Source organism: Erithacus rubecula (genome assembly GCF_903797595.1).
Source record: "Erithacus rubecula genome assembly, chromosome: 4".
Classification (NCBI taxonomy): domain Eukaryota; kingdom Metazoa; phylum Chordata; class Aves; order Passeriformes; family Muscicapidae; genus Erithacus; species Erithacus rubecula.
The window spans coordinates 29,767,983-29,793,611 of record NC_136686.1 but is presented as its reverse complement, the minus strand read 5'-3'; the positions used below and the strand labels follow the sequence as shown (position 1 = coordinate 29,793,611).

General features: G+C 37.1%; 1 protein-coding gene across 1 annotated transcript in view; it reads left to right on the top strand.

Annotated features, from left to right (window-relative positions):
* The first annotated feature begins 311 nt into the window (after positions 1-311).
* The window catches only part of NUP205 (nucleoporin 205), a 43,669-nt gene continuing 18,351 nt past the window's right edge, over positions 312-25,629 (top strand). The window contains exons 1-23 of the mRNA XM_079304887.1: positions 312-475; positions 3,329-3,471; positions 4,494-4,665; positions 5,165-5,309; positions 6,151-6,310; positions 7,490-7,718; positions 7,875-8,039; positions 8,784-8,959; positions 10,898-11,014; positions 12,186-12,323; positions 13,398-13,548; positions 14,330-14,535; positions 15,788-15,970; positions 16,616-16,666; positions 17,257-17,466; positions 18,231-18,330; positions 19,823-19,960; positions 20,202-20,391; positions 21,015-21,135; positions 21,643-21,724; positions 22,147-22,311; positions 24,281-24,405; positions 25,307-25,421. Of these exons, the coding sequence (XP_079161013.1) occupies positions 448-475; positions 3,329-3,471; positions 4,494-4,665; positions 5,165-5,309; positions 6,151-6,310; positions 7,490-7,718; positions 7,875-8,039; positions 8,784-8,959; positions 10,898-11,014; positions 12,186-12,323; positions 13,398-13,548; positions 14,330-14,535; positions 15,788-15,970; positions 16,616-16,666; positions 17,257-17,466; positions 18,231-18,330; positions 19,823-19,960; positions 20,202-20,391; positions 21,015-21,135; positions 21,643-21,724; positions 22,147-22,311; positions 24,281-24,405; positions 25,307-25,421 (3,310 nt within the window). The 5' untranslated portion in view covers positions 312-447. The remainder of the gene's footprint in view (positions 476-3,328; positions 3,472-4,493; positions 4,666-5,164; positions 5,310-6,150; positions 6,311-7,489; positions 7,719-7,874; positions 8,040-8,783; positions 8,960-10,897; positions 11,015-12,185; positions 12,324-13,397; positions 13,549-14,329; positions 14,536-15,787; positions 15,971-16,615; positions 16,667-17,256; positions 17,467-18,230; positions 18,331-19,822; positions 19,961-20,201; positions 20,392-21,014; positions 21,136-21,642; positions 21,725-22,146; positions 22,312-24,280; positions 24,406-25,306; positions 25,422-25,629) is intronic.

The window sequence follows — 25,629 nt, the reverse complement described above, 5'->3', positions numbered from 1 at the left end:
TCAGTGAAAAAGATTCAGTGAAAAAGACTTACAGGGCAGGGCTTGGAAGGAAAGACTTACTTGAGCGTGGCACGGAAAAGAAAAGGGAAAGAAAAACGGGACGACTGTGTTATTTAATTTAGATCGGAGGAGCGACGGCGGGAACGCAGAGACCCGAGGCGCAGCCGAGTGCAGGAGGAACCGCTGGCTGCGACTACAGCTCCCATCAGCCCGCGCGCGGGGCTGCCCCGCCGCCGCCGGAGCCGCTGTCCCGGCCGGAGCGGAGGCGGCGGCGCGGTGACTGTTCCCAGCTGCGGCGTCCCTCAGCAGCGAGGGCGGGGGCCGAGGGACGCCCCCTCAGCCCGGCCCGGCCCGGCCCGGCGCGGCGCTGCCCCGCGGCCCGGCGGGCGGGTGTTGGCCGGGCCTTCCTCGGGCGCGGGCGCCGCGACGCGCCTCCCTCTCCCCAAGATGGCGGCTCCGTTGGCGGTAAATTCGGGTAAGAACAATCTGAGCGTGGGGCTGTGGCCTCTCCCCGCCCGCCGCCGGCCCTGCGCCTCTCCACCGAGCCCGTGGAAACGGGGATGGCCGTCCTGGGAAGGCCGGGCGTGGTGAGGCGGCGAGGCGAGCCCCGGGCGGGCAGCGGGGAAGGGCAGGCGCTGGGAGAGCGGCCTCCGTGCGGCGGTGCCCGGGCTCGGCCCCGCGGAGCCGCCCGGCGATGGAGCTCCGCGGGCAGAGCTGCCGCCGTGCCTGGCTGCTCCGGGCCGGGAGTCGCGTCAGGCGGCCGCGGCCTCCTTGTTTAGAGAGGACTGCGGTGACTCCGTGTGCACGTGGTTACGCATCGCTTCGGTATTACACTCATCTCCTAATACTGGGCGGTGTGAGAGGCAAAACAGGGATATAGTCAGAATTTTGCCGTGCTTTCTATGTGTAGTGCCATTCAGTAGTTAGAGAAGACAAAGCCCCTGTCCCTCCTTAGCCTTGTTTTTGTAAGTCTGAATCGGGTCAATTTTTTCAGCCTCTCATCCATCCTGTTCTCTGGCTCGCTGTTTCAGTGTCTAGCTCTGAGAAGCCATAGACACAGTATGGGAGTGAAGGACTCTGAGCTGCCTAAACAATCACTGCACCTGCTGGCTGCCGCTGTTAATACAGCCGGGAGCCTGTAGGCAGCCTTTGCTATGGGCGTGTGCAGCTGACCTGTGTTCAGCTCCCTTGGTCCCCAGCCCCTGCAGTGATTCTGTGTTGGGTGCAGGATGTTGCATTTACTCTTGTTGTGCTTCATTAGGTTAATAGAAGGAGAATGTAGACCCTGTGGAAAATAGTAATCACTGGAATATAGTCCAAAAGCTGATAAATAAGGTTTTGTATGTTAGTAGTGACAGTTAATAGTCATTATTAATTCTAGCTAATCAAATTAAAACCTCCAGTCCTGTGGCAAGCAAAGGACAATTTTTACAGAGAATATTTTTTGATCTCACTGGATGGATTGCATCCCTGTAGCCACACAGAAAAGCAGTAATAAAGCAAAGACTTTTCATAAAAACTGTAGCTTTGTTGAAGTGAAAATTGGAGTAATTCAAATGAAACTATTATATGAATTACATGGTAAGAGAGTCTACAGCCTTATAATAAAAAATACTAGGGGAAGGAGGAGTTTTTTTATAGGAAATGTGAGAAAAATTAAAAGGAAATGTGACACTAGAACTAGTGAAGATTTTGCCTTAGATTATAGTATATGGTTTGTGGGAACAGACATATCGTGATTGAGTCTATCACTTGGCAAAATGTTCAGGCATATAAGCATCAACTGCTGCTGTTGCCAAGGGAGGCAACTCAACCTGTCCTTCCTTGCTGTCCCTGATAGGATGGTCAACCTTTCTGAAACTAATAATAAAAAGAAGGTTATGTAGGAAAAAGTCAGCATGGTTGCTGAAGTCCAACCTCTTCCTATAATCCTTCTTTGTGCCATTGCAGAGCAAACTGGCTTGTAGATGTGATCCTGCTGAAAAGAAATTCCTTTTTGGATTAGATTTTGGTTAGAGAATTTAGATCCATAATTTGTCCAAATTCCCTACCGTACATGTGTTCGTGTTGGTGCAAATCAATTATGTGGTAGGGACAACAGCAAACAAAGAGCAACAAGAGAAGTAGTTGAATAGCTTTTGGCAGGCACTGTGGTTTGCTGCTGCTGTTTATTTGACTTGGTAATGTAGTAAGAGTGAAAAGACAATTTCAAGTGGAAATAAATCTCTGAATTTATGTGGAGCAGCCAGTTACAGCTGAGTGTGAAATTATGCATCCAGTAGTAGCTATTTCTAGGCAGGGGTAACATTGTATGAGTTAAAACACTGTTGCTCAGACAAGGCAAATTTGTCCCTTTGCCGACACAGCCCTACTGGCATTGCTAAATGTGTTGTCTCAGTTTTTTGTAAATTCATGTGTAGCTACTCAACATGAATGGCTTCACCAGTTAAGTGTGTAGACTTCACCATTTAAGTATGGCAGACTTTGATCTGATGTTCTGGAGATGCTTTGAAGCTTAGGAGAATTGCATTTTGATTATTGGGAGGGATATCAATTTTAGTTTGAGTAATCAAGGGAGTTTGTGCTCTCTCAACAGAGAATGTTTTTCTCTAATTATTGAGGCAGGATTTTACACCCCTTCCAGATGACTAGCTCAGGACATAATGGTTCACCTCTGACAATGTAGGAACAAGAAGGGTGATTTAAATAGCTTGCTTTTGCTTAAACTGCTTTTTGGCTTTCCCAGCTTACTAACTCAAGTAGTAATCTTTGGAAATGGTGGAAACCATTTTTCTGTAGCCATCTGCTGTAATGCAAGAGTATTGTGCACTCTTGATTGATTTGATGGGCTGTTTACGTAATAGTGAAGGTAGTCCTTTTCTGGAGTGTTCTGTAGAAGTGGTAGAGTCACAGTCCTGGACGAATTTAAAGGACTTATAGATGTGGCACTTGGGGACATGGTTTAGTGGTGAACTTGGCAGTGCCAGGTTAATGCTTAAATTCTATGACCTTAAAGGTCTTTTCCAACCTAATATCTGTATTGTAAGTATGCTTGTAAGGTGACTTTCAGCACCAGAATTTAGGTGTGTACATCATCTTTGTTGGTTCTTTGCTTCCCTAAATGCAATTAAGTTTTATGTCAAACCATTGCTGGGATTTTTTGGAGGGGGTTTTTTATGCCTTAAGAAAGGAAAAGATACTTTTTGTGACGGGTATAAGAGTATAGTGACATACCAAGAGTAACAGTAAACTAACAAAGAGTACTTATATAAATAATTTTTTTCTTCCTTTTTCTATTTCAAATACATTGTTTTATCTCTTCTTTTAGCTGCAAGCTTGTGGGGTCCATACAAGGACATATGGCAGACTGTAATGAATGCCATTTGGAAAAGGCAGCCTGAAGCTGTTCATCGTCTCGATCAAGTTTTAAAGAAGCACAAATCTGACTTCATTTCTCTCTTCAGAAATCCGGTACAGGACTACTGCTCTCTTCTGGAATGAGCTGGAGAGTTGATGATTTACTCTTATATTGTTGTCTTACATGCCATTTTAGACCCTGACCATTCTTTACATGTGACATTTTTACAGTGCATAACACAGATGTATAATACATCTTGTTCTGCTGTTAGAATGCAAATAGTATTAAGTGGGAAAAAATGATACATGCATATTATTTTTTATCTTCTATAGGATAATTTTATCTATGACATATTTTTTCTCTCATTATTTGAGTGCTATTTTAAAAGGAATACTAGAAGTATCTGATGAGTCATGTATTAACTTTTTTTGTTACTCTTGTATGTCTGAAATAAAACACAAAGCTATTTTGTCTGGTTTTGCTTGTGTTTCAGTCAGATTAACAATCACACAAAACAGGTGAACACATTAACTTAAAAAATACAATATGTATCTTGTTTGGAATGCCAAATAATATGAAAAAACTACTCATTTCTTGGCTGGTGGATCATAAGAAATATATCTTCTAGAAATATATCTTCTTTCGGTGGTGATATTTCTCCAATAATAGATGGCTTTTTAAAGTTGATAGGTCAGAAGATTCAACAGTCAGCTATAGAGTTTCATCAGTATATTTTAGCATCTCAGTTTAATGGAAAAAGAATGATGTAGAGAATAGTTGGGAGTAACACAGTAGTTCTCAGCAGCAACCCAGGTGTCTTTCTGAATTGATACCAATTCCTGTTGACAATTGTATCAAAGTTTAGTTTTTACCACTAGTATTTTGAGTAAACTAAATGTCAGCACTGATTGTATAAGATTGTTTTTTACCTTCCCACAAAAAGACCACTACTGTCCAAACATGATGCATTTTTAGGATGCCTTTGCTGTCTCTATTTAAATCTGCTGCCTTTGTTTTTAGGATAGCAACTTAACCTGACAGAACTATATTTGTGAGGAAGGATTAATGTGTAAATCTTTATTCAGTGTTTGATCTTGCCATTTTGACTAACTTCCAATGCTTGTGTCTCTTGCAGCCAAAAAATGTTCAGCAGCATGAGAAAATTCAGAAAGCAAGCACAGAAGGAGTTGCTATCCAGGGTCAGCAGGGAACTAGGCTTTTGCCAGAGCAGCTCATCAGAGAAGCCTTTATCCTCAGTGACCTCTTTGATATTGGAGAGTTGGCAGCCGTTGAGCTCCTTCTAGCTGGTGAGAAGGGAAAAAATTTAAGATCTGGAGAAATACAGCTTAAATAGGGCCTTCTTATTTAAGTGTATATTTAAGGTGGATGCATGATACAGTGAAGACTAGCTTCCTAACACAGAATGTTCTTAAAAAGAAATTCTCACTATAATGTCATATGATAGCGGTGTTCTGAACCCGGATGTTTGTACACTCAACTATTGCAAAGAGGGTAATATTCTCAGGAGATTTTATGATTTACTTCCTGTGTCACTGAATTTAAACATAACTAAAACATGATTGAGAGGTTTTCCATAAAGCAGTGTAATAGATACTGATTCTTCAAATTAGGTATTATACACTGCTGTATGACTCTGTAATCTAATAACTGATTAATAAGAGAAGCATTCTGGCGAGTGACACATTCTTTATGTAGAAGATCAGACATACAAAGGCATAGAGCTGTTATCAAGGTGTGTATGTTCAGCTTTCTTTGGCTATATTTCTGTGCATTTTCATTCACTAGGAGAACACCAGCAGCCTCATTTTCCTGGCCTTACAAGAGGTCTAGTGGCAGTTCTGTTGTACTGGGATGGAAAAAGATGCATTGCCAATTCACTGCGAACCCTAATCCAGTCACGCCAAGGCAAGACATGGACATTGGAGCTCAGGTCTGTGTCAGGGCAATGAGCTGATCAAAGCTCTTTGTTTTGAGTGCTTTTAGGACTAATTAGACTAGAAGGAGTATGTATTGTCTTGAATTTGCTTTTTTCTTATAACCTGACGCAGCTGCTTTCAGGTTTAAGCATGATAATGTTTTGCACATATTTTTCTTGGATTATAGAGATACCTGTTTTACTTCCAATTCTTTCATGCTGCTTCACCTTTTGGCAGCATTTTAGTTCAGACACTCTTCCAGTCATTGTTGCTCTAATTAGTGGTGATTGCTCAGTATTTGAGAGCCCTACTGTGTTCTGACTTCCTGTGTACTGTAAAAAGGAATTGTGCTCCTGCCATTACTTTAAAGGAAATTTGTCTGCTAGTGAACATTATATGCTAGTGTATTTTGCCTTGAAAAAGAAAGGAATACACTCCGCTTGCTTATAAGTTGGCTAGAGAAAAATAAAAAAATGTGTTCTAGTGTAAATATAAATTTTGAGTACAGTATCTGGGTAATTGCATTTACTAGTAAGAAAGAGCCTGTGAGCTTGTGAGTTATGTGCATCTTTTATATAATACTTTTTCTTTTTAATAGAAATCTTAGATAGCTGATCTCTGTTGTATTCTCATATTCCATTTACCTGAACTTTCAGCTACCTATACACTCATTCAGCATAATGTTTGAGAGGACACTACTTACTGATTAGTGATGCACATTTAGTTGCTCTCTGTATATAATTTATTTGTATGTTTTTTTGTCATCAAATATATTTTATGAGATTGATTATTTTAGACATGTTTATGACTGGAAAACTATGACTAATTGTTAAATTTATATTCTTTCCGTTATAGTCAAGAGTTAATTTCCATGACAACACGCTTTACAGATGACCTAATGGAGCAGGGTTTGACTCAGAAGATCCTTACACTTGTGTCTCACATTGATTTGAACAATGAATTTGATAAACTCCAGCGAGAGCGAGGATTGGGCAGTGAGAAACATCGCAAAGAGGTAAAATTCACCAAGCATGGATATTCTGTGTTACTGAACACGTTAGGATAGAGTTAGACTGCAAAGAGTCCTTTACCTTTGCACAAAGTCTGCTGCTGTCTGAGATCACAGGTGCTCCACAGCTTGTGCAGTATCAGTGTGGGATTCACATTGCTTCCTGCATTTCTGTTTTGCTGTTGCTCCCAGATGCTAGGCCATGCCTTATTTTTAGTGAAGAATTGTAACAGTAAAATCTAAGCCTAATATTTACAGTGTGTAAATTTCTTCTTTTTTAAAATTCATAAGACTGTCTGTATTTTAAATTATGAGCAGTACCATTATCCACACTATTGGAATAAGAAAGGTAAATTAATTCACAAATTATTAAAACAGGTTTAAACCAAGTTCAGTCAGGTGAATAATTCTCTTAATAACTCAATTGTGTTGATATGAGCAAAAGCATTTCTAATAGTCAAGTGAAAATTACTTGAAAGTACATTGTCATCTTTGCAAGTCTTGAACTTAATTGACACTGTGACTAAGTGCAGCATAATTTTTCTAGCAGGGAGATTTTAAACTTTGTTTTAAATTTTGAACTCCTCTCTAATGGGTGATCTGCCTAAAATCATTCTGTGTAATAATAAATCGATTTATTTTCCACTGAATAAAGAACTAGTCTTACACTTTTGCTATGAATCTAGAAACTATGGAAAGAATATCTTTCTCATTTATTTTAAATTACCTTTATTTACCTTAGTTTCACCTTGAGATTCGTTTTTTGGAACAAGGGGAAGGCTGAATGTATCTGGAGTAACTGCTAGTGCAGTTTGTAATTAGAGACAGGGAATGTGACTTCTGTGTGATACATTTACAGCTATGTAAATTCTATGTATGTTGATGTCTCCTGTTCTCAACAGGGATGCTGGTTTATGTGTAGTCATATTCTCAGGTATCTAGTCACACCTCTCATGAAATACATGGGAATACACATGCAATTAAGAAGCAGAAGTGTCCCTTTGTTTAGCAAATGAATCAAATATTTTCTGTAGCTGCTGTTTTTAGAGTGATTTTTAGTTTAAGCCAGTTGTCATGATTGACTGAGAAGAACAAATTGAATGTTACCAGAATAGGTATATTCACCAGGTTTTTGTTTTTTGTTTTTTTGTTTTTTTGGTTTTTTTGTTGTTGTTGTCTTTAAAGGTTTCTGATCTCATTAAAGAATGCCGACAGTCCTTGGCTGAAAGTCTCTTCGTCTGGACCTGTCAGTCACCCCTGAGTAAAGATGACACTCTAATCCTCATAAGTTACCTGGAGAAGGTAACAGTGGAAGCTGATGGCTCATTGGATGGTGTGAATTTGTCTCTTCTCATGGCTCTCCTTTACTGCTTTGATGTCAGTTTTCTGGAGCAAGGGGCAGAAGATCGGGAAGGTAATGCTGGCAGCTTTCCCAGAGGTTACATTGTACAGATGGATAAATTGTTGTTTAAGCAATTTTGCTATTGATCAGTAACAAATGGGCAGGGTTTCTCATGGGTTTTCTTACATTTGTTTACTGAGTATGGGTTTTGTGTTTTTGTTGTTGAAGACTTGATGCACCGGCTCCCTCTGCTAGCAGAAAGACAGTACATAGCAACAATCCACACTCGGCTTCAGGAATCTCAGCCCTGGAAATTGCCAGGCCTGCAAGCTACTGTTAGATTAGCCTGGGCACTGACACTGCGAGGAATATCCCAGTTCTCTGATGTGACAGGTAAATTACCCTAAAGTTCAGTTGCTGCACATTAGTATTCAGAGCTTGCAAGTGGTGTAAGTCAAAGGATCTATTGCCTTTCTGAAATGTTATTTACCTTTGTGATAAAATTGCCATTAACACTTCCTTAAAACTTTTTCTATATGAGTTTGGTTGTAGTGAATTGAATTGCTCTGAAATGTACACAGATGTAGAAATAATTATTTACTGGACAGTAATGGTGCCTCATTGAAGTGAGAGATTTTAATATACGGGAAAATTCAAGGATTTCATTTTCATCTTTGGTATCATTTGAATGCTTTAATCCAGAATAGATTCATGATTGTGTTTTTTTACATCTGTAGATGTTAGACCTCAGTATCTTGAACTGATGCATCTATTAATAATTTTCTTTTTTACTCTCTGAACCTCACAAGCTTTCTAAATTTCTACTATGTCAAAATTGAGTCTACTCCAAAATATCTAGTAAAGAAAATGTTTAATTAAGGTTGGTTTGTGACTTTTGGTTGACTGCTTTTGATTTTTTGGGGTAAATGGATATGCCCTGTAATATTTATTAAAACAGGAAGTTAGGTCATCATCTGCCATTATTTTATCTTTTTTTCAGTCTAGTTCTCCTGTACAGTAGAAAAAACAGTTGATAGAAGCGTGGAAATTTGCATGTCATCTGTGTATCCTGAAATATGTTTGTTTGATAACAGATTGTTATTTGCTTCTTCCCCTCTTGTGAATTTTGTTGCCCAGCTCTAGCAGAATTCACTGAGGCAGATGAAGCAATGGCAGAGCTAGCAATTGCTGATTATGTTTTCCTGTTCCTGACGGAATCCGTTGTGGCATCTGAAAATTTCTACCAGGAGGAATTTTACATCCGCAAAATCCATAACCTTGTCACAGATTTCCTGGCACTCATGCCAATGAAAGTAAGTTGTTTGTGTGAATAGCACTTACTGAGAAATGTGGGCATCTCTTCTGTATTTCTGTTATTTGGACAAGGTGGCACAGAGATTCAGACACGATGCTCAGCTTGAGTTCCCATACTTCAGAAAACTTGTTTGCTTTATAGAAGCCACAATGTTTGGGGTGTGTTTTCCACACTGAAGTAGAATGTGGCTTTTAGAACACTTCAGTGTGGCGGGATTTGTAAAACAAGCTTGTATGGTGGTAGTAGTGTTTGTTTTACATGATTAAAGTTTAAATTAATGCTGAAATTCCATCTCAAGTGAGATTTGTTGTTTTGTTTTTTGTTGGGGTTTTTTTTTTTTTTTTTTTTGGCTCAGATTTCCAGTTAATTTCCAGCTAATGCCTGAAGACTAAGAGAGATGTTCATTACAAGCAGGATTTTGTAATACAGAATATAAGATAAAGTCAGGCCATTGACTTGTATTCTAGTTTGATACAGGGCAGTACTAGTTCTTTCACAGGAAATTGTTAGTAGGCAAATGGCATATAGCCCTACGGGACAACTTTTTGTCTTAACTGCTGGTAGGTAGTGGTTGGCTTATGTCCTGAGCTATTTCTACTGAATCTCAAATTTTAGGTAAAAAGAAGTGTCTGTTTTGCAGGATCTTTGTTTTGCTTTGTTTATCTGTATAACCTTTGTTCACTTTTACTTAAATCTCTAAGTCAGCATTTTAATTAATTCTTCTGCATAGTTTCAGCATTTATGCTGCTTGCCAGTGATGATTTAGGTAAATCTTTTGGTTGCCTGCATTATTAGTTCAGAAGTTGATAAGTAGCTTTAATACTTCAAATAATTCATTATGTAATTTACCAACATTGTTTTTTTTTTTCTTGTTCAGTTAGTTTATTGATTTAGCTAGTTTGCTTTGACCCTTTCCAGTTGACCTTTGGCCATTGACATTTTTTTCTAGTTTTAATAATATTTTTCTTGTTATTATTATTTTTAAACTATTTTTTCATGATGGGGCACAATTATTTTGCTGCTCATTCAGTTTTACACATGGAAGTATATTACAGACCTTGAACTAGTCTCTTGTTGGCTGACATGTTTTATTTTTTTATGTGTTGAATTGGTTACTTACTTCTGTTTCTTGGTCTTCAATGCCTCCTTAGTATTTAAGAAGACTTTTAATCTCATGTCTGTTTGCTTTCTGTAAGCTCTGTTGGGGTCTCATGTCAAAAGCTTTTTGAATTTAAAATGAAATATCACTGGTTTTTGTTTAGTAATTAGCCTTTTCAACACAAAGAAGTTTAGGATGCTGATTAAATGGCTGTTTTTAAAAAAAATTGCTGTTGCTCCTCTCTCTTGGTTTTCCTTCGGTATTTATTGATATGTGCTAATGCTTCTGGCTGAGACAGAGTAACTCCAAAGTTGCATCAGCTCAGAACTTTTCAAGTCATGAAGTAGCTGCAAGTGGAAGTAGTCTTTAATGGTGAAGACAGGTGTGATCTACAGATCTGTGTACCGGAATGTTTTACATTCATGTTTGCATTTATGTTATGTGTTACTTTTCACTCCTTGTGAATAATGGTTTAGCATTCTTTAAGCTGTCTAGCTTTTAAATTAAATAGAGGAAAAGGATCCACCTTTTAGAATAAAACCAAAGTATCTGGTGCAGTCAGTTGGGAAGAACTCCCATGATATAAGTTCAGGGCTTTTGCTGTGCACTGAGGGCTTTGGCAGTAAGCAAGTGATTGACTGTAACTTTGAGTGCAAGCTCTTGGGGGAGAGGGAGGATTGAAAAAGTAGAAAATGGGATATTCTTGCCATGTTCATGCAAGTACATTTGCTTTCTTTGTTTTAATAGGCCATATAGAGAATTCCATTATTTCTGTTCTGTTTCTTTCTTAGCTAAATATAGACCACTGTTTCTTTTTCCACCTCATCAACCCTGTAGGTGAAACAGCTGAGAAATCGTGCTGATGAAGATGCTCGCATGATCCACATGAGTATTCAGATGGGTAATGACCCACCTATTTCCCTCCGGAGAGATCTGGAGCATTTAATGCTTCTAGTAAGCCTTTTTTTCTTGTAAATTATTGTGACAAATAATGGTTGTGACTTTCATTTGTCATCTGAAAACCTGTGTCTGAATGATACCACGTGGTGCTGGATCTTTCCCTTTTGGGATGATTTTTTTTTTCTTTAAGTACAGACACTTTTCTCTAATTTTTCATATAAAGGAGTTAGTTTACTGCCTTGGTCACTCATGTCAATGTCATGGGTTTTATTGTTTTTTAGTAAGCAAATACTGTATTGCTTCTTATGTTTGAAGGTTTTAGAGGTTTTACCCTACTGTTGACAATTACTCTGATAAATAATTGAAGTGTTTAAATAATTCTCATGTGTTGATATATTTGTAATTAATGTTTTGTAAGACTATTTTGTAAATGCTTTAGAATAGGCTCAGTAAGGTGACTTGACTAAGGCTGGGGGAATTACAAATTCCCTTATTTCAGTATAGTTTTGGCCATAACTGTACATTTTAAAACAGTTTTCTGTCATATTTTAAATAAAATAGAATGGACATAAAAATCATTATACTTGTTTAAATATTAGCTATTAAGATTACTTAAATGCACTTTCAGAAAAATCTGTGTTGAAAAACAGATTTGCATGTTGAACTGAAGGGCTTTATATTTTCTGGTAATTTAAAAACTTGTGTTTCCAGTCTTTTCCAAAGATATTCCTTTAGGTTATAGGACATTAGCAGGAAATTTTGAAGTGAAATGCTTTCTTAAGCAGCTCAGATAGATAAAGCTAAAATAAATGAAGAACTAGACATAAAAAATTGTTCTGAGAAATTTGTGTGTTCAGATAGCAGGTAAGATTTCTAATTATGATACCGACCAACTGATAAAAATAATGTACAAAGGTAGGCATATGGTTGTTTAAGGAGAAGTGACATTGGTCTATTTAGCAATGATTTAATCCATAATAATTAAATAGGAAGTTATTAAATTTTCACTGAAATGTGCATTTTGAATTTTGCTGGCTGTCACTAGTTCAAATACTGTTATTTAGAAGCTGTAATTTTCAAAAAGTTTTAAGAACTAGAACACCAGCCCTGCGATGCTTTGCCTCTCAGATGTGTTTAGCTTATCTAGAAGCAGTGCTTATTCTTCAAGTAATTGTTTTTTCTTCCTGGAGTTGATACTTTTCTAGCATCTTCCTTTTTCTGACAGATTGCTGAGCTGTACAGGAAAGACCCCTTTAATCTGGAGCTTGCCCATGAGTACTGGTGTCCGTCGGAGCCCCTGCAGACATCCACCATCATGGGCTCCTACCTTGGAGTAGCTCACCAGCGACCCCCTCAGCGCCAGGTTATCTACATTTTCTTTAGCAATTACTAGTGACTTGAAACTAAAGTAACAAAAAATGCCTCTAGCAACAAATGTTTTGCTATCCTTATTACAGATAGCCTCTAGGAAGACCTTTGTCACCTTATTTCATTGACTGATTTGTATGTGTCTTGCTCTGCATGGCATGGTTGTTGTTGCTTGCCCTAAAATGAGCTGCTGCCAGCTATTCATGGTTGTCAATAAATTTAGCAAGAAAGAGTAATAACCAACCACTGTGAAAATGTTGTTTAGGTTTGATTTACTACAGTTGCTAAATGTATTCTGATAGTTCTCTTGTGTTTTTGTCTGATGACTTCTATATGCCTTTTTCATGTAACTGAGAAGTTAGATTCCTTAACAATAAAAAAACCTATTAACTGCAGTTGATAGTACTTAGGGATAAGAAGTCCTAAGTATATTTTAATTATTTGAAGTCTAAAAATTGTAGTCCATAAGAGACAGAACAAACTTAAAATTAGAATGAAGAAACAATCTAAGCAGATAAAGCAGACATTCCTAAAACTCTTTGGATACCTGGGGTGCTGTCAGCCCTCAATGCTTCTTAAAGGACTGTGCAGTGCTAGGCAAAACCTTGTACAGGCAAATCAGACACATCCCAAGACCTACCTAGAATACTGACAACTTAAATTAGAACCAGGTGCAATCTACAAGCAGCCTAATATGACTCTGAAAGGAACCACTGTGTGTGTGTGTGTTTCACTGTTCAGGTGTATGACAAGCACATTGGATTCTTAACTTGCACTGTGAGATGTGCTATAGTACTCCTGTGGAACATTTAGGAGCTGAAGTGAATTTTATCACTAGAAATACAGAGTTGGAGAGTCAGTATATTTTGCAGTCACATTAGTTATTTTGTTTAGTTCCTCTTTCAAACGTGTCTGACTGAATAGGCCAGTCTGCAAATGAACTTGTCTATCCCGCCCTGATTGCATTAGAATCTGTTTTCTGACTTGTGCTGCCTTATGTTTTCCTGTAATACTCATATTTACCTTTTTTTTTTTTTTTTCTTTAAACACTGATCTTTATTTGTTCTAGGTTGTCTTGTCAAAGTTTGTTAGGCAAATGGGAGATCTCCTTCCTTCCACAATTTACATCCCATACTTGAAAATGCTGCGGGGATTGGCTAGCGGGCCTCAGTGTGCTCATTACTGCTTTAGTTTGCTAAAAGTCAATGGCAGTAGTCATGGTAAGAGAAGTGACACTTCAGCTCTTTCTCAACTCCTTTTCTTTCAAAAAGTGCAAACACTCATTTGAGATCAATTGTGGCCTCATACTTTAAACATTTCATTATTAGTACAAAGATGAAATTGAAAGGTTTTATTTGAAAATGTAATCTGAAAAAAATCTTACAGGTAAGGTAATGAGATGTTTGAGAACCTTAGCAAGCAATTCACCAAGTGAAATAATGTTGGTTTTTTTTTTTAGAAAAACCCCCATGTCTTAACACCATAAGAAATGCAGAATGTCAGTGTTGCTTATTATAAAACAAAAAATGAGTAATGTCTTAAAGTTAGCTGCATTTACAAAATATACAAGGTAACTTTCTTGAGCTAACTTTGTTCAGAAGCCCTTTGTTCATTTGAATTTTTTTTGATATACATAATATAATAGCACTTTTTCAAAGTAAGAGTTGCTGGTCAGTCCTGTGTTTTGCATTCACTTTGCATTGGTCAAGTTATAAAAAAAACCCTACTTTCAAAATATAAATATTGCTGCCAAAATTCCAATTCATAAACCAGAAAACTTATTTATACTAGTTCTTTGTATTAGCACCTTTCTGTCTCAAAAAATCCACATACAAGCAAAAATTCCCAAATCTACATGATTAATTTTGGATACAATAACTTCCTTTGAACTTTGCTTTTTGCTTTAGATAAAAAAAAATTCCTTTTAGTTTTAGCTACCCTGCTTTTCACCCTGTAAAAGAGTAGAAATAAAATCTTGCCACTTGTTTGTCATTTTTCTAGCGGAAAACATCCAAGGAGCAGGTGGCAGTCCTGTCTCCTGGGAACATTTCTTCCACTCCTTGATGCTTTATCATGAGCACCTAAGGAAAGACTTGCCAAGTGCAGACAGTGTCCAGTACCGTCACCTGCCTCTCCGAGGCATCACACAGAAGGAACAGGATGGATTAATTGCATTTTTACAGCTGACCACTGTTATAGTCAATTGGGTAAGTAATCTTTTATTTGATTTTCTTAGTTAATACTTTTTTTTTCCTTTCAAATCATCATCATTCAGCTCTAAAGTCCTCCTTGACTAAAAGAGTAAGTAAAGAAAATTTACCTAGCAGTTGTCATTTTATTAGTGAACTCCAAAAGTGTGGGAAGCATCAGGAATAATTGTAATGACCAAACACTGAAGGTGTAGGTGAGGCAGAAAGAGATGTCTTTTTCTGTGTTGTTGGTATTGCTGATTTTCTTGCTTCCTTGACTCTGGTGGGGTAATGGAGATGTCTTTCAGAAGTGAGGTATATTCACAAATCACTATGGAGTAGAAAAGTTCTTTCCCTTTATTTATGAGTTGGAAAAAGCAAAAGTAATAGTTGAATTCAAAAGTGGTAGAAACTTGGCAAGGAGAGTGATCAGGTGTGAAACTTGCCATCAGGGTTATGATTTAAAATGTCCCCAAACTAAGGGTATTCTGAATGAATTGACTGGAAGAGAATTCCAGGAGAACAAAATTGCTGTTTATAATTTTGTATTGTGACTTGTTTGTGTAATTCTGAATAGTGTAGAATTGTGCTCTTAAGTACCCACCAGATTTTGCAGTCTGAAAGTTCTGTGATATATAGTGAGATAGCCTTGGTTTTACTGACACAAACACAAAACAGGTCAGTGAAATTAATTCAATTCATAATCTGGGATAAAGATAAATTTGTTCTAAGGATGCACAGAATTACCATTTGAGGAGGCTAGAGGCTTGTTCCTGTGGTTCGTCTCAGAGTCTGTAGTGAGCTTACATGAGTCATGATCCTGTTTTTAGACTAAAACAAATTGATACAAGTTTTTACCAAATGTCCAAATGCAGTGAGTCATAGAAATATATAGAATGTATGTAATAGAAATACTAATAAAAGTCCCTTTACCCATGCTTGAAGAAGCTGCTGGAGTGTAAGTATTTAAAGACTAATTTCATTAATGTGTGTCTGCTTAAAAAAAAAAGTGAGTTGTTATAAGAAGCTTGTATTATCTAAGTAATTTTTCCTTGTGAATAGGCACAATTCTATTACTTGTAAGTCTTCATACTTGGCTTTTTGTTTAACTAAAATGGTTTGCTTTGAAATTGTCTACTAAATCTTTTGATATTTTGAGTACCTTCAAGGACAAAGCAGATTCTTTGGTACTGAACTGTGAATTAGAGATTGTAACTCATGAAAAACCTTCAAAGTAATAATCTGCAGTTCCATTTTCTCTTGAACTTAGAGTGAGAATGCTCGCTTGGCTCTGTGTGAGCACCCTCAGTGGACACCAGTAGTGGTCATCCTGGGACTTCTGCAGTGCAGCATTCCTCCTATTCTGAAAGCTGAGCTGTTGGAAACCCTTACTGCTTTTGGAAGATCTCCTGAAATAGCTGCTTCTCTCTGGCAGTCCCTGGAATATACACAGGTATCTTAGGATTTGCAGTGCTTAGAACTGTAGCATCCTAGTTTGTTGAAATTGCCAGTAGTATATTCAAAATAGTATATTATTTCTTCCTAAACTTTATTTTTGCCATTGTTGAATGCAATTTTTTTTCATATAGTTAATGCTTTGGAACAATTTTGACAATGACAGTCCTGCCACAGAGATGTCATTGGCTGGGCTTATTTTTACATCAATACAGGTTTCCTATGAGTCCTGTGTGAACTGTAATTGCTGCCTTATTTTTAGTTGCTAATAAGAGACCCTGACAATAATAACACCTCATCACTTTTGCTTCCTAAGCTATGATATTTCTTAAAATATACTAATGTAAGAGATAATGAAGGAAATGTCTTTCCCCTTCCCAATAGAAGTTAAAAATCATTAATGTGAAAACTTGATGCAGATCTTGGAGAATATAAAGCTGGAAGCACACAAGTGTCAAACATAATCCACCCTCTGAGACAGAAAAATCTTGGGTTTTTATCCTTTAAAAGGATTTAGAGAACCTCTTCTTAAGATCTAAAATGTGATGAGTATCTTTTTTTCGTTCCTGATAAAAATTATGGAGATGCACTTTGATCATGTGAAATGTGTTGGTCTATTTTCATTTCTCTTTCTGTTTTGAAGATATTACAAACTGTGAGAAGTCCAGGGCAGAGACAAGCAATTGGTATTGAGGTAAGAGAGTCTGTACCTAGGCAGCCTCTCTGATCATCTGTGTTTGCATTTGGGAAGCACTTGCAGAGGCTGCCTCTCCTGCTGTGTCCATGGGAAACTTTTCCAATAGACGCTGTTATTTCACTGCTTTGTAATTTGCTTTCAAGCCTGCTTGTAATTTCTGGAAAATTTTATCCTTTGTAGCATCTAGTTCAGCTTCATATTAGTAACAGAACAGCATCTAAACCCTCAAATTCCTCATGAGCACTTCTTCCTAAGATTTTCCTAAATTGGACTCACTTTTTTTACATCTTGGTACAGCTCGCTTTGCTTCTAACAATAGTGGTAAATTAAAAGCAAAGTAGGTAAATGTTGAGGCATGTCTTCTAGTAGCTGAGAAAGGAGTGGATGTGTGTTGCTGAACTGAAATAACAGTAGTGGTGCTTTGCTGCTTTTGTTCTGTTTGTGTTGTACTGTAGACAGAAATGCTGCTAAGTTGATTCACTGTGAAGTAATCCACAGATGATGCTAATATATTATTTCTCACATGTTTCTTCCTCCCCCAAAATCTGTGATTTGTCTCCTCCTCTTTTTGCTGTCCTCCTGGGAAGGTTGAATTGAATGAGATTGAGTCCCGGTGTGAGGAATATCCTTTAACTCGTGCCTTCTGTCGACTCATCAGCACGCTGGTGGAGAGTTCATTCCCAGCTAATTTGGGAGCAGGTCTCCGCCCTCCAGGCTTTGATCCCTATCTCCAGTTCCTCAGGGACTCTGTGTTTCTCCGATTCCGCACCAGAGCTTACCGGAGAGCTGCTGAAAAAGTAATTGTTGTTTGAAAGTGTTTTTTTCTTAGGATGTAGTTGTTGATGTGGCTTAGATCTGTTTGAAAAAGCTGTGCAGGTGCCGTGCAGCAAAAGTAACCTAGAACACTTGATAGTCTTTTGATTTTGTAAACCGGTGATATTTCAACTCATGGGTCAGGATATGCTTCAAAGGAGCCTGTATAAAATAATTTTTAAAAGAAGTTTGTATTCCTAAATTTCAATTTGCTATACAGGATTCTGCAAGTCTAATGACTAATGCATGGCTAATGACTTCTGAACATGACATGTCCAAATGTACAAGTCAGATATGTTGTTTTCTCAATGTTACCTCATTGAGAAAATACTTCTGACTTGCTAAACCAAGGAATATGGCTTTGTTTTATAATACTTCTGGATGAAAGCACATGCTAAACTATATCCTGGAAGCTGGCTATTCTTGATCTATTCTTAGCTGTATACTAATAAAAACTATTTAGTGCTTATAGCTACAATATCCTAATATGTATGTTGTATAATAGAGCCTAAAACAGGTAATAAATATTTCAGTGTTCCCTTTCAATTCAGAAAGAAAGCTTGGACTTTCAAACGATTTGACATAATGAAGTATAGTGTTGTTGGCATGTTTGCTATCTGATTTTGAAATACTAACCATGATTCTGGTCCAGTATATCACTGCACTGTGTGTTGTGTTCTTTATCTTTGCCTTGTTGCATTAGTATCAGTCTTAATCTGTGTATAATTTGTGTTTTCATTATCTGCAGTGGGAAGTAGCTGAGGTAGTTCTGGAAGTGTTCTACAAATTATTGCGGGACTACGAACCTCAGCTTGAAGATTTTGTGGACCAATATGTGGAGTTGCAAGGTTAACTTGTTCATTTGTTCACTGATAAACAGAATTGTAGCCTGTTTTGCTCTGTTGCCTCTATCTTGTGATCTTGTCTGATATTGCAAGTAAGCTGGTGGAAAGCTGTATCGGGACATTAAAATAGGAAGATGTTAAATATTCCACATAGTATTGACATCTGCATTGAAGTAGGTCTTCACATACACTATTTCTACTTCTCTGTCTCTGCTAGGAGGATAACTTCTGACTCTTTTTTATTTCTGATTTAGTTGAAGAGTAGCATTTGACACTTGAACAGCACCTCAGTTTTGGCTTGTTCCTCTGGAGTTCTTTGGTCTATATCTAAAACACCACTATTTGTAGGGTTGATTTAAAGGCGTCATTGTATTTGAGATATATTTACTATTAATATTATTGATATATGAATTACTGAAAGCAGGCAGTAGCAGTGGAATTGTGACCTGAAGTCATTTATTTCTGAACATCTATTCTTTAAAACGCTAAAGTAGATTACAGTTTTGCCTCATTATAGGAAATCCAAGGCTTATTTGGGCTCTAATTTTTTTTTTTTCTTGCAAGTTTCTTGTCATTAATTCAATCATGATGCCTGTGGATTTTCTTGTAGCAGTGCTGTGGGAACCACTTTTTGATTGAAAACAGCTTTAGAGTTGGAAGGCCTCTGTGCCTCATACTTTGACAAAGAGTACTTGGCAGCATAACCGGCTCAGGGAATTTGTTAGCTTGTTCCTGTCCTCAGCTAATCCTTCAACTTGTTTGATTATTTGTGGGTTCCACAATATGTTGGAGAAGTGGATTGATCTAGTTTTGAGTACATGCATTTTTTGGACAGTTTCAGTGTGTGGCTCCAGTGGCATGGCTTGTCTGTTGGTGTGTGATGGAGTGGCACACATGGAATGAATGGAAGAAGGGCAATTTTAAAGTTGATGCCAAAAGAAACTGTACCCCTGTTGTCACTTGCATGTTATAAATGATTCTTACTGTTTTCCTGCTTTTATCTACCGCAGATTATGAAGAGCTTAGATGAATAAGAAGCCTTAGTCTTCTTTTATTTCATATCATGAAGATCTTTGAATTTTAGGCTAGTAGTTTCATTTTTGCTTACATTGTTATAGCAGTCACGGGAGTTTATCCCTATTGTGAGGATCAGGACATTCTCTTTGGCTTCTGGAAATGCTTTTTCCCTCATTCAGGGTCTTCATGCAGGTTTGGGGGGGGATGTAAATTTTTTCCAGTTTGTTTTTGGTCAGTTCTTCTTGGGGTTAAATTTGAAATTGTGCTATTAGATACTGGAAAGTAATGGTAATTGCCTTTACAATTCTTCCCAAACTTCTAAAATTTCCTCAAAGGCTTCTGTATAAAAAAAAAATCTGTGAAGGCTTGTTGCTTAGAACCATGGGGGCTGTTATGTTTTGTAGCTTATGCTAATTTGAGTAATAAAAAGGATTTTTATTAGAGGTTATATTTTTTATTTTACTCCTTCTGTCTTTAGGAGAAGAAATAATAGCGTATAAACCACCTGGATTTAATTTGATGTATCATCTGTTGAATGAGTCCCCAATGCTGGAACTTTGCCTTAGTTTGCTGGAAGAAGGGGTTAAGCAGCTTGATACTTATGCTCCATTTCCTGGTATGTACCTAGAATTCATTTTTCATGTGAAGTTAAAATGTATAGTAAGTAGTATTTAAAGCTAACACTGCATATCTGTAACTTTGTGTTGTATCTCTTGCATATAAAAATCCTATTTTGGGGGAAGTTTTCCTGCTGGTAAACAGCTGAGTTTTTTTTTCCTTGGTACAAGGCTTGATGAATGACATTTATGAATGTAGTCTATTTACTTGCTCCTATGTATTTTTCTTGTGCACTGCAGGGAAGAAGCACTTAGAGAAAGCTGTACAGTATTGCCTTGCACTTCTAAACTTAACCCTACAGAAGGAGAATATTTTCATGGATCTGTTGCGGGAGAGCCACCTGTCCCTTATTGTCACACCACTGGAGCAGCTGCTTCAAGGGATCAATCCTCGCACTAAAAAGGCAGATCACGTGGTGAATATTGCCAGGTATGTACAAAGTACTGAGAAGAGAGAAGTTTTGGAGACACAGAAGTGTTTGGATCCAGGATCCTTTCATTGGTTTCACTAGCCAATGCTCCTCTTTACATAGAGCATCTCATGATTTTTTTTTTTTTTTTTTTTTTTTGATAGGAGAGATGTCTTCAGAGGTGGTGTGGTTTGTGACTGTCTAGTGCAAGATTGGGATCTTTATTTATAGTTTTTCTTTCTGAATTTTCCCCCTCTTAAAATTTCTTCCTGTCTAACTTATGTTCAATGGTTCTTTTGCATATAATTTCATTTTGCCCCAGGCTTGGTTGTCACAGTATGGGAGAGTTAAATAAATTTGGTTGTTGGCCATGTTTTACACTATTGTGCATTATTTGCAAAAGAATGATAAAAATTCCAAGAAAGGTTATTATCCCTACTCAGCCTACTCATCTCTCCCAATGGAGGAGCATTCAGAGTTTCAAATAGAGTGAAGTTTTCTTTGAAGCTTTCATGTTATCTCATATAATTTGATTTGTAAATGTTTTAGTTCTAAATGTTGTTTAGTTTCTTATCTGTACATTACCATCTCTAAAAAGTTAAATTCTCAACAATTTCATTGCCATAATCTTCTGTCTTTGAAGGTATCTTTACCATGGAAACAGCAATCCTGAACTAGCTTTTGAAAGTGCCAAGATTTTGTGCTGTATTTCTGATAATTCCAACATCCAGATAAAACTAGTTGGTGATTTCACACATGATCAGGTAAATACCTGTTTCTTTGAATCTGGAAGGAGAAACTGATGGAAAATACTGGAGCTTCATAATGTTTCTTTAAAGGATAAATTTCTAGGTCTATTGCGTTAAAACTATATTTTATTTTTTATCTACGCACATATAAAGCGTCTTTTACTGTGGCATTGGAAAAACAATTGCTTTATTGATTGAAAAAAGCAAAATCATGAATGTTTTCAAGAAGAAAAAAGGCAATATTCTTTGAGATATGATCTTTTTGTGACATTATAGTCTTCAATCTGTGTTAATAGTGTAGCATATGTAACAACAATAGATATTTTTTTTCCTCTTCAGTGGCTAATTACTATTACTAACCTGTTCTTAGAACAGCTGTGACTCTTAACTCTTGCTTATTAAATAAGTTATATAATTGTTGTCTAGAAGTTCTGTCAACCTACATGAAGGGAATTATGAAAAGTGTTTGGTTTAGTGCTCTTTAAACTGTCTTCATTTCCATCCTTCCATTGTTGAATACAGAGTGTTAGCCAGAAGCTGATGGCTGGATTTGTGGAATGTTTAGACAATGAAGATGCAGAAGAATTAATTAATCCAGATGAGGGTAGGTTCTTAAAATGGCTTAAAAAGTTGTCTTTTGCATGGAATGAAATTACTGGAAGAGGTAAAAAGTGCTTATAACTTAGGAAACAATCTTCCTCTGTTTTCTGTGGAATTGGACCTTTAACAGAATGAAAAGCACCTGTATTTTGTTAAAGTATGTCCGCAGTATAATGCACCAACTCCAAACTCAGTCTGTTTTCAGAAGACAAGTATTTAACGTTGCTTTGGATGTATTATTTGCTGCTGTATTAGCAGCAACTTGGAATTTTGTTCTTGTATCTCTTTGCAGTAATATAAGTTGATCCCTCAACATTCTTGTATTTAACTTGAAGATACTGAAGATTAATCTATTAGGTGAATTTTTTGCTTCATTAATCACCACATCTACTTTTTTCTCATTTTTATTTTCTTTTTCTAATCAAGAGCTGGAGCCAGAAAAGAAGCGGGCACAAATCCATCATGAAACCAGGATCCATATTCTGAATCTCCTAATCACCTCTCTTGAGTGCAGTCCTCCTAGCCTAGCTCTGTATCTATTGGGGTTTGAACTAAAGAAACCTGTCAGCACCACAAATTTGCAAGATCCAGGTATGAAGAGGAGAGGCTGATCTGCCATTTAATCAGTTCTTTTAGCAACACTGAGAATATTTATTGGGAAATTCATGGGGAAAAGCAGTTGCTCTTCAATTTAAGAGTAAAACAACAGGCCTTATTCAAGTCCTCAAAAGGTGCATGAAAAGATGTATTAATACTCAAATGCAGCATTTAAACAACTTTAGGATTTGATTCTTTGATAATTTAGATGTAAAATACAGCATAGTTGTGTCCCTAGTACAAAGAAGTTGATTTGATTTTCCAAGTAGTACCTACATATGACAACATGTGAACCTACAAAAGAGATTGTCACTTTGAACTAATTCTACTTTGCTATTGTTCTGGCCTTCCTCAAATTCCTGTTTAAAATTATTTATAGGAAAAAACCAGTTTTGTTCTTTTAATGTTGTAGAAGAAAACCTTTTAGAACATATGGGGTTTCATTCTAGTGCTAGGAATATATGAATATGTTAATTAATTATATATATATGATAATGCAAACTTTAGAACTATCACTCCTGCTGCTTTAAAGTTGAATTGGTGAGAATAATAGCATGTTACTCTGTCTTATTTGCCTCCTCAGTTTCTAATTGGTATTTTACAAAACAGACTGAGCAAGTCCATCAGAGATGGTCAGGGAGCTGGATTATTCAGCCTGTGAGGAGAAGCTAAAGGAAGTCTGGAGAAGAAAAGGGCTTTGAGGGGACCTGATAGAAACCTTTGAACACCTGCAAAGGCATAAATGACATAAAACCAGACTCTTCAGGGCAGTGTGACAGGAAGATGAGAGGCAGTGGGCATAAAATGAAACAAGAGAGGCTCAGTTTGGATATAGGAGAAATTTTTTTCATCAGAAGATGGTGAAGCAGGTTGGCTACAGAAGTCATGCAATCATCATGTTTGGAAGTTTTCAAGACCCAACTTTCTAAAGCCATGAACAGTGATCTGATATCATAACTAGCAGTAGTTTGGTGTTGAGATGTCATGGTATCCCTTCCAGTCTGAAATACAAGGTTGTTTCTCAACTGTTTTGTAGGATGCTTTATATAAACAAGCTTAAACAAACATTCAATAGTTTTATTTTAGTTTTTTGAGGAGAATATTTCTCATTATCTTTAGGTTTGTATTGGATGCTATGGCCCAGCAGTTTTTAGTTCTTCATAGTTCTAAATGAAGAGTAAATAGGACCTGAATTTTATTTCTTCATATATTGTGAAATTCAGTAGTTATGCAATGCAAGTAACTGATCTGCACCCACACAATTTTACAGGGTGTCATGTTAGGTCAAGTGATGAGGAAATCTGTCTCAAAGGTGTGAGAGACCTTGCCCACGTCTTTCAATTATCCTGTTAATAATGTGAAGAAATAATGACTGTAGGACATTTATCTCAAGATAATAATTCCTGCTAAAGCATAAATTATACATGTTCAAACAGAGAAGGTTATCTCCCCTGTAAGAACTCTGGTTATCGATGCTTTTACTGCTTCAGGACCTCTGAGTCGATGAGAGGATTAATTGGCTAAAGGAAGAATGCAAGAAGACAGGATTTTGTCTTCAGTATTAAAATCTATTCCCCTTGGTTGCAGTGTCAGGTCCCTTTAGGAGAATTAGCCATATAATGGCTGTATTTGTAGAATAAGACAAATTTTTAAAGCTGTTCTTCGAAATTGTCAAATGGCTCTTTGTTTAAAAGTGTAAAAGCAACAATTCAACTTGATTCACTAGCATCTCAAAAGCATACAGACTAACTATAAGTATTTTCATTAGGTTGTTGCTGAAGCATGGTTCCTTCTTTGATTTTAAGTAATGGTGATAAAACTTTGCCAGATGATTTTGCTGCAGCTCTGTGGAACAGTAGCACAGGGTATCTGAACAATTTAGGTTCTGTATTTCTGTGTACTTAACCCATATTGGCTATGGAGGAATGTAAGATCAAGAACATTATTATTTTTCTCTTTTCAGGTGTCCTGGGTTGCCCACGGACTTGCCTTCATGCTATTTTGAACATACTGGAGAAGGGCACTGAAACCAGGAATGGGCCTACAGCAGTTCGGGAATCTCCCCACCTTGCAGAACTCTGTTACCAGGTATTCAGCGTATTTTCTGTTGGCACACACTGAAAGTAGACTCTAAATTAAATTGGCTACTTCTTGGTTGGTGAACACAGATGGTTGATGACTCTGATGATAGTTTCACTTTTAAAATTAATATGTCAGGTTATATACATTAAACTCTTCCTATTTTTTACCTTCTTTTTAAAAAAATATCTTGTAGCATCACAGAAATCAAAGGATCTTCACTCATGTCAGAAACTTGGGATTAGGACATACTTATATGTCCTAATAACTATACCTAAATATTTTTGGTCAGCCTTTAAGTCCATTGATGCATATGCCAATTTTTTTTTTTTTTTTTTAATTTTGGAGATGTAGTATGACAACAAATAACATAAAATTACAAGCCAGTGAAATTCTCTGCTTTATTCTGTAGCTCTGTGTGGCTGAGAGGGTCAGGTGGGGGAGACAACTGATTTTAGACAGATATGCAAGGTAGCTGATGCTTGCACTTATATCATAGAATCATATAATTACACTTTTGTATTATGGGGAAAATCCATAGAAAGAATTTTAAATATTCCTCAAAGCAAAAGGCAGTTCTGTAGAAGCAGGGAAAATTTATTACATTTCCTGTCTTGGTGGATGTACAGACAGAAAAAAGTCATTTTTAAGGGAGCTGAACAAACAGGCTCATGTATTGTCATGTTGTGAACAAATAGCCATTGTGGTCATGTACATGCTGATAGTTCTTTAATATCATAGTTCAACATCTGTTACAAATAAATATGCTCAACTTTGAAGAAAGCTGATGAAAAACTTCCTGCCAATACTGGTAATATTGTTTGAGCAGTAGAACAGTATTATGCTTCTTTTGATTTGGTGGTTGGTTTGTTTTTAAAATACATGGCTATCTACTGTTTTTGATTGTCAGGTGATCTATCAGTTGTGTGCATGCTCTGATACTTCAGGTCCAACTATGAGATACCTGAGGACCAGTCAGGATTTCTTATTCACTCAGCTTCAGTACTTGCCGTTTTCTATCAAAGGTAATTTTTATGCTGTGATAAGATAGTGCATGCTTAAAATTCGATGGATTTTTGACTCTCTAGGAGTGAAAGAAGAAACACAGGTAGCATTATTAAACTGAATTGATTGCAGGCTCTGCTAGTTGTTTAATTCAGCAAGAATTGAACTCTGTGTATATGCTTATTGCATGTATGTGTATGAGTTGTTTTCAAAATAACCACATGTTCA